General features: G+C 32.1%; 1 protein-coding gene across 1 annotated transcript; it reads right to left on the reverse strand.

Moving 5' to 3' along the window:
• Positions 1–8968: 8968 nt before the first annotated feature.
• LOC129284456 (uncharacterized) lies at positions 8969–9606 on the reverse strand. The gene has a single exon (XM_054919946.1). The coding sequence runs from the start codon at positions 9524–9526 to the stop codon at positions 9134–9136; it is 393 nt and encodes a 130-aa protein (XP_054775921.1). The 5' UTR covers positions 9527–9606; the 3' UTR covers positions 8969–9133.

The raw sequence follows: 9606 nt of genomic DNA on the forward strand, positions 1-9606 counted from the left end.
TTTGTACATTGTGATGTTGAAAGTTTTTTGTTAAATTCCTCTGTGTGTGTGTGTTTGTGAAGTTGTATGGTTTATAGTGAAAATAATTATTTCAAGTGTAATTTACATGTTTATGCCATGTGTGGAATTGTTAAGCATATGTTTGGCATGATCATTGTAAGAGGGTAGGAGTTCACCCTAATATTATTTTGGGAACATTATTTGAAAATTTATATGATACACTAGCACCGTGGAGGCCTTGGTGCACAGTTTTATTATTATTTAAAAGTCCTAATACTTTTTGAAATAGATTTGGCATATAACACCCCGGATATTCGTGGAAAGGGGGAATCTGTGGTCTATAGTGGGTGAAGGTGCCTTTGGCCAGTCCCTGGCTCCCATAATTAGAGAGCTTGAGCAAATCCAATCACATTGATTTGGTTTTATCAAATTGCCAGCCCACAGATTCAGTTGAAAGAAATGAGCAGGATATAAGGTGATGTGTTGATCATGCATATCTCTATTGTATAGCCATGTGTGTGTGTGACTTGTTATGTATGAAATGTTATGTTTAAATACCACTTCACATGCTAGTTGTTCTTACACACAAGTATTTTGTTTAAATTATTTAGTTATTGAGTCCTCGACTCACACCGTAGTTACATTTTACAATTGAAGACTCCGATAAGAGCAAAAGGAAAGAAGGAGCTATCGAGTCTTAAAGAACTTTAGTTTGTATATCTCTTCTCTTTCTTTTTAGTAATGTAATGAATTTGTATAAATTATGCCACCTTAGGATCATGCATTGTTTTGATATCACTTGTATGAGAATTATTGTATAAATGTGAGTATCTCGACCTAGAATGTTATATGTTTGATAAAAATTATTGTGAGAGATTGAGATACTAATACAAGTGATATTTTTATGTTGATTGTGTTTTAAAATGGCCATGAGAATGTTTAAGTGTAATTTATTGTTCCCCCTTGAATTATTGTGCAAAAGGGGCAATTAATGGTCAATTTAGATTTGGATTTTTTTTTTTGTATAATTGGTCTATTAGGTTGTATGTGGTCTGTTTGAATTGGTTTAAGTAGCTCCAAGGCTATTGGCGTTAGGTATGGGACTTAGGACACCCTTGTAGTTGTTTTAAAAGGAAAACAAACCCATTTATGTCTGAGTGTCCAATTTTTGTTTTGTAAGGTGTAGGTAGGAGATTTGTGCTAATAATTAGGTAATTCTAAGAGCTATGTGTGGACACTTAAATCAGAAGTCAGATGGTGAAATGACACACTTTGAAAGTTGGCTAAAAGAGTTGTCATGACAGCAGGAGCACACCATGGCACACTGCATAAAGAGGGACGTAGTCCCTCTATGCCATCCACCGCGGCAAGTGATACTAGTGTTGTGGCAAACAGGGGAATTTTTGAAATTTTCCAAAATGTTTCATTGATGCTTTTAAGGGCTATAAGCAATTTCTATGCTTTCGCTACCTTATTTAATTGGTTTTAAATTAATTTTTTAAACTCTTGTATTATGATAAGCTTATATAAGAAATTTTAATTCATCCTAATTATTATAACAATATCTTGTGTACCGTGTTTCGTGCTTTTGGTAAAGTCAGGAGGACATTACACTAATCTCTGGTTCTCTTCTATCTTTTCTTCTCTAATTTATGATCTCCCCTCCACAGCCTATGCTTAATCTCTGATCTCTCATCTAGCCTCTGCTTTCAGCTCTAGCGATTCAACCTTTAGTATCGAGATCAAAAGCTCATAAGTCATGACATGATGACATGCTACTAGCTCCATTTTGCTCCAAGATACTCCAGCAGTCTAGGCGTCTAATCTTTGGCATCAAGATCCCAAACATCGTCATCAAATTAATGTTTTATTTACATATTTGTGTATATAAATATTATTTTTTATGTCATCAATTTGACCAGCAATCTAACCAGTTGAATTTTAGAACTGTAACCCATTTCTCTTTTTAGTTTGACTTTCAATCTGAGTTTCAAAACATTGCTTTTGGCTACCAAAAAAGATAGTTAGCCACTAGGCATAATGCAAATATATATATATATATATATATATATTTAACTTTATTTTTACTTTCCATGCCAATGTTTTATCTTTTCTCACTAAAAATTAATTACATTTTGATCTCTTGATCATGCAGCATGATTTCAAAATTATTTGATCCTTCTTGGTAAATAAAATTCTCTAGGTGATTTTCCCAAAAAAATTTGGGTTAGTTTTTGGGGCAATACGATTGAGATTTTCCATTTGGCCAAAGATGTACTGAAAGGTTTCTAATTAAACAAACAGGAAAGCAAGTTGCCCCATGTTTTGACCCAAAAGACGTAGATAAACTCAATTGTATCTATAATTATGGTTTTAATTATGGCGCTTAAATTTGTGCAAAATTTTAAGCGTTTAATTTCTAATAGTCATTGATATGTGAAATGCGTATTTCCTTTTAAAAAAATGCAACATTCAGCTGTAAAAAATAGAAATATTTTCATTTAAGAAATATATGCACAAAAGTTTAAAATGTTATATATATATATATATATATCACCATGTTAGTTACTTAAAGAATAACCATAGCCGTTAATTCAGTTTTAGAAAGTGTCCCATTATTAATCGATTTTTACTTTTATACCAGAAATTTATAATCACCAATTCAATTCCCCTTGACTTAGAATTAAATCCATCAATAGATGAGATCGTTTACTACTCTTTGACCCAAAAAAGAAAGAAAGAAAGATAAGATCATTTATTCAAATAGGCCAAGTCAAGTTTTAGCTAAACAAGTGTAGTCTAGTTATATAAGTAAGTCTAACTATAAACTTAAGCATGAACTTTTTGTTAAATAGATCAAGCCAAGCCAAACCAAAATTTAGGTCCCATTTAGTTGCTAGAAATGATAGAAATAAAATAGATTGAAAAAATTAAAATAAAAATGAATTAAATCACTCTACCCTCTCATGATAAGAATGATAAAACTTAATACAATATATCACAAATGTTAAAATCATCACACCCCTGGAAAAACTCATAAATTATTGTTTTCAACTGCATGAACTAAATTAAAATTACCCTACTCCTTTATGAACATAGTTTACTCACCCCTTCTACATTATAATCATCTTATTTTTATTTTTATTTTTAATTTATTCCATTTCATTCCTTTTTAACAACTTAAATTTGTAAGTAAAGGAGTGGTTATAAGAATAAGGTAATAGATTATATTAACTTAAATCAACCCAAATTGATTCAAAGAGCGATCTTGTTACTAGATTATAAAATTAGATTAAACGATGTCAATCCAAGGAGGGGAGGACTCAATTTCACAAGACAGAACCCAGAGAAGAGAGAAGATACTATCCGAAAAAAAATAAAAGTACTTCAAAACGTAAGTAAAACACCATCAAATCTTTCTTATGGTTTAATTCTTTGCTTCTTTATTTTGTTTCCCATTGCTAGTTTTCAATTTTAACAAATAACAACATCACATGATACTTTGTCTATCTTATTTTCAAAGGACAGGTCATGTGAAATAACAAAATATAATATGAATTTCGTATTTTTATATGGAGAAATAAGAATCGTTTTGAATGAATAAGATAGTAAAAAAGATAATATAAAAATTTTCCAACTAGTGAGTTAAATTCATCTATTTGTAGATAGAACACGCGATGTGATGTGATTATACATATAGCTCATTCATTTAGTATTTAATTCAGTGATTAGATATCATATATTATTTTAAAATGAGAATATTGTATATGGTCGAAGAAAAAATATTATCATTCAGCAAGTTTTCACTCATATGCTTTCTATAATGTTTAATCTATAACAATATTACAAGTCACGTCTCTATATCTTCACCTGAAGAGTAAGTGATATAAAACAAAAAAAAAATGTATGGAATTGCATCAAAATGATAATTTCTTTTTTTAAAAAATGCAGTGTTTTAATTTTTATATAAACAAATAAGAATTGTTTTGAATGAAAGTAAAGAGGAATACAGATTTTTTCGCGCAGGTGAATTATACATTTATACGTTCATATATTTAGATAGAAAAGATAGAAATGGCCACACACACACACACACAAAAACTCTGCTTGTAGTTGAATTCCATCTGTTTTTTTTTTTTTTTTGACCAAATAGTTGAATTATATCCAACCATTACAATGCAACGAGTGTAATTACTTGTGCAACTACTCTAATGCTTTGCTTGGCAAGGGAGAAAAGTGAGGGGGGGAGAAAAGTGGGGGGAAAAAGTGAAGAGCAAACAGCATTTTTCCTTGCTTGGTTAAGGAGAGAAAAATGAAGGGAAGAAAAAAGTGAGGAAAATAATATGTGAGACTCATATATTTTTACCTCCAACTTTTCTCTCTAAATATAGGGAGATTTTGAAGAGAAAATTTTATTTTTAAATTTACCTGCTAATTGTTTTATTGTCGACTCTTGCTTTCCTCTATTTTTATCATAATATTTACAGTGTGATTACATTTTAATTATGAACTTTTGTTAAAATGGAAATATATTTAATTTTTAGACTAATTAGACAAATGCTAATTTTAAAATTTCAGGTTAATTTTCAATTAAATACCTTATATTTATTAAATTATAATATATTTAATAATTTAATAAATAATTTCAAATTGAATAAAATATGTTTTGTTAATATTGGATAAAATAATTTTTAATTATACTTTTGTTCTGTCAATAATATATGATAAAAATTATTATATATATAACATATGAAAATATTAAATTTTATTATATAAATATTTTTATAAATAATATAAAATTAAAAACTTTTCTCTCCTTGTTTTCTCACGTTCAACCAAACATAATAAAAAAAAATTACATTTTTTTACTTTTTTCTTTTTTTCATTTTTTCTTCTCTCATTTTCTCTCCTTATTCTCTTTTGCGAGCCAAGCACAGCATAAGAGATTTAATTAGTCCATATGCACATTAGACTAGCATACCTTTTAATAGCCAAAGCTTGATTAACAGTAAATCCCATGTATAGTGCCTAAAAGAAATTTTATGAGTGAAACTAGATTCCAATTCCAGTGCCATGTAAATGAGAGAATTGAAAATACTATATTTTGTTTCTATACTTGTTTTTTTAAAAAAAAATTATGGAATAGATTTGCTTTATTAGTATCATGTGTTCTCATTTATAGATATTTTTTTTTTCGTAGATGGCTTTGATCTCAATTCTCAAATGCTATAATAGTAAATGGAGTGATTTATTGTCCAATTCAACAATCTACACCGACGTTTTCTAGTAGTGAAGTGGGAAGCGATGATACTTGGTGCATTCAAAAGTCAAAATCAATGTGGATGGAAGTTTCAATATCAATTCAAAAAAGGGCTGGCATTCAAGACTCAAATGTATTGTTGGTTTCTCAGGTTTTGTTGGTGTTAATTTTTGCATGTTGAACTTTAAGCTATCAAAAGAGGACTCAGTTTGCATGGGATATTTGCAGGATATCCTAAGGTAACTTACTCCAAGTACTCTCTTCCATCAATCAAATGAGCTAATATTGCCATTCATGTGTTCGGTGAACTTATCAGATTAGTTCAATATATATATATATATATATATATATGAGAAAGGAATTCAATGCGCTGACTTTCTTGCAAAATATGCATCCAAAAACATAGAGTATTACATTGGGAAGAACCCTTTAGCCGCCGCTGTACTTCTGAATCAACAGGAGAATGATGCCAAGGGAACATTTTATTATGGAAGAAATAAATTGTAATTTCTTACAGTCATATATATTATGTTTGCGCAAAACTTCAATGGATAATTGTGAACTAAACAATTTCATACATCAATTTAATTGTACGTTCATGGATAAGTTATCTTGTTAAAACCAAAGTGTAAATATATTATCTCTTTTTTAATGACAAAAAAATTAGGTAAGTTAAGTTCAAAGAATTGACCAAAATCAGGGCAAGCTTTTAAGCTCAAAAAACACTTGTAAAAATATTTACAGATCACTCATCAACAAAATTCTCACATCAATAGCAGGACTTGATCCCACAATCTTCTGGGTTATAAACAAAATCCTTACCAACTAAATTAACTTTTATTGATAAAGGTAAATATATTCTAATTTTGTCAAGTTCTTGTGTTTGAAAAAACTTGTATTATTTTTGTTTTCGTGTTGAACTTGGGCAATATTATTTAGACAAACAAGGAATATATCTCCCTCTCGGTATGAAACTAGAATCATTTCCATAAACCCTTGCAACGTATAGGATGTTCTCCTTATTATTAGAAAACATCAATAAAGTGTTGAAACTTGAAATCCTAAAATCAAATATAGTATAGCAAACATCATCATGTCTTCTTCCTCCTAAAGGGGGTTGAAAACTTTTTGAACGTTAATGATATCCTTATCGAAAGAAACTAATGTGCTCTTTCTAGAAGGCTAGGTTTGAAAACATGGAAACTGCATTCAATGTATGCACCAAGATGATTAATTTTATGTAGTGAGCAGCAAATAACAACATAGCAGGGGCGAGATCTGATGAACAGAGAGTTGTATATCAGAAGACATGTCCTCTATCATTTCTAAACAATCAACATCATAAAATAAACAAGTTATAAACAATCAGAACTCGGGCAAAAATCTTAATGGGTGAATCGGGAATGCGTTTTATAAACAAGTTATACAACAAAGCAGTAAAAATGTATGGGCAGTGTTAACATTTGATGAGGGTTTATAATTAAGTTGAATGCAATAGGGGTTTTTGAGTGTCTTAACGAGGGATTTCTCTGTATTGGCAATAAAATATGACATAGCAGGACAATGGGTTTAATAAATGCGCGCCTCCACGAAAACTAACTAAAGTTGGACCATAGCAATAGCAAGATAATTCAAAGGAATAACGCACAAGAGGAAAAGGGATGACAGGAGCTAGACACCTACGTTAATTCAAGCCTAGTAAGTAGTAACAGGACAATGCAATGAATTAGAATCAATGAGAAAAAACAACCTATCAAACCATATCCAGTTGAAAATCGAGCACAATCCATTCTCATCTTCAATAATTGAAGGCAATTTCAGCAACAATTCTATGGAATTGATGCATGGCATATGTATAGCTAATTCATCTGCTGGAGAGCTACACCACACAATCCCCAAAAATCATAATTAAACTGCACTCCCAGGAATGCCTGATGGAAAGAAAGACTTGAAGATCGACAACAGTATTAGTTGAGACATTCCAATCCTAATATCTGAAACCTAAACTACTTTTTCTCCCTCGATACAGCCACTTAGCACTACTACAACTAACCCAAATTTAAAAATTGAGTCCAAATAAAAGTAGCTCTTTCAATGTGAATTTTTTTTTTTTTTTCATTCACAATATTTGAATGACTGATCTCACTTAAGGTGCATTAAGTCCTTTACGTTCCACTCAACCATCGTTGGTAAACATGAACTACTTTGAGCTATAATAATTCTATTGTTAGCAACTAATGACTAACAGAAGAACTAGAATAAAGAAATCTCGTTTTCTTGCACACTCTATTATATAGACAAGGAAGACAAACCCAAGAACAGGAAGCATACTTTGTAAATTTAGCTAGCCACTGTGTTATGGGGGGGAAAAAAGAGTTATATGAATATCCTCTATATAGCCTTCTTGATTTATTCTTTCATGTTCTATGGATGCTCTGCCATGCAATGCCAGATAAACATCCTCCTGGCCGACGGAAAGATGATCATGTCCCTTACCCTTCATGGACAAAGATAGAACTTGTTCATCTACAGAATGACACCAAGATGCTTTACAAAATCAATAGGAACCTCTAAATGGCTACAGCAACTGCTTAATTATGTATGAACAGGTTCATAAAAACAACTAATTCCACAATTAAAATTATTAAATCAACAGTTTTCTAAATTATCCAGGCCAAAGTCAACAGGTTCTATGTGACTTATCCAACTGTGTTAGTATTTTATCCTAGTCTCTTATAAATGGCTGCATCAATCGCTCAGTTTTGTATGAAAATGCACATAAACAATTTCATTACAAAATGCAGAAGCATAAACAATTTAATTATATTAGAGTGTCAAATGATTTTTCAATCGCGTAGTGTGTATAATAAAAATGCACCTCTACCATGTTTATTATATTTATGGATTTTCTTGGGAGCCTTTTTTTATATTATATTGATATAATATTTTAAATCATATATTTAAGCTATATTTGATTATCGTTAAATTTTGCAAATTGATGTGATTCACAATTCAGAAGCTCATCATTCAACTTTAGTTTCATATGTATCACAATTTGACAGCTATAGTCAAGACCAGAAATGATTTCAGAAACAGGAATGTGCAAAGAAAGCAAAACACAAAAAAGTCCCGTCCAAAACCATTTTTGCATCTAACAAAGCAACACTAACAAGTCTCCATTCCTTTTGGATTAATCTCTACACTCAAATGTTAGATAAACACTTAAATATGTATGAGGAAGGAGTTGCGATACTTTTCCATTACCCTCCTTCATTTTAAAACAATTCCAAGCTAGGAGAAGTTATCCATTCCGATACAGCCATTGTCACCCATCCAAACGAACCAAGTTTGGGACAATAAAGAAATAGTCTTCGTTTACTGTTGGTTGTATCATATAGACATGGAAGGCAAAGCCAGGGGCAGGGCAGAAAATCTGGTAACTTCAACGCCTACTTGCTAAATTAAACAACAATGTACCATTGTCTCTAGGGTTAAAACGAACAAGACAATTGGATAATTAGTGTTAAGCCATTGATGAGATACACATTCACTACTCACACCATCACTTTCCTTTTATAGATGTTAGAAGATCCGAGACAAGAAATGGTTTCAGAAACAAGAGTGAACAAAAGGGTACACACATGTTAAAAACCACATTCAATATGGTGAGAAAAACTCCCTTCCACAGACTCCTCCGATCAAACAAAATAACAGTAAGTCTCTATTCTTTTTTATTTCTTCTTCAATCTCAAAATAAGTGGTACAAAATCAGAAAATGAAAAAATGTTCTCCTAATACAACAGCACAAATAGAAATCATTCCAACAAAAAGTAAGATACTTATCTTAACCAGACAACCCACCGATCAGCGGAGTCAATCCCTATTCTTCAAACGCTCAATCCGCTGGTTCAATTGCTCAATCCTGACAACGAGATTGGTGACGGAGTACAGAAGCCAGTAGAACATCAAGGCAGCAGCGATAAGGAGAGCATTGCGCTGGCTCTTCATGATGGACTTCTGGTGGCGAAGGTGCTCGGAGGGGGAACACGTGTCGGCCTCGCAGGTGGGACGAGTCTCGTACTTCCAGTAGATGTCCATGAGCAAAAAGAGGCAAAAGGGAACCACAGAGAGGAAAGGCTTGAGAAGATTACGAGTCACAGCGATGAGACCCTTGCGGAGGCCGTCGAGGCCAGGGATCGTGAGGAGGAGGACCATGATAGCCTCAGCACCCGCGGCGTACCCTAGTACAACCCATTCAAGCGCCATTGTTGAGCTCCCTCTTCCGATGCGAACCTATAGAGCTTGAATTTTGGAAGTAAGGGTAATGGCTCGGATTCGGAAGACGG

The sequence above is a fragment of the Prosopis cineraria genome, unplaced genomic scaffold (assembly GCF_029017545.1).
Source record: "Prosopis cineraria cultivar Desert tree isolate PC_DT_omini unplaced genomic scaffold, ASM2901754v1 PC10, whole genome shotgun sequence".
Lineage (NCBI taxonomy): Eukaryota > Viridiplantae > Streptophyta > Magnoliopsida > Fabales > Fabaceae > Prosopis > Prosopis cineraria.

Coding starts and splice junctions, on each gene's coding strand:
- LOC129284456 (XM_054919946.1), bottom strand. CDS start 9,526: ATGGCGCTTGAATGGGTTGTACTAGGGTACGCCGCGGGTGCTGAGGCT.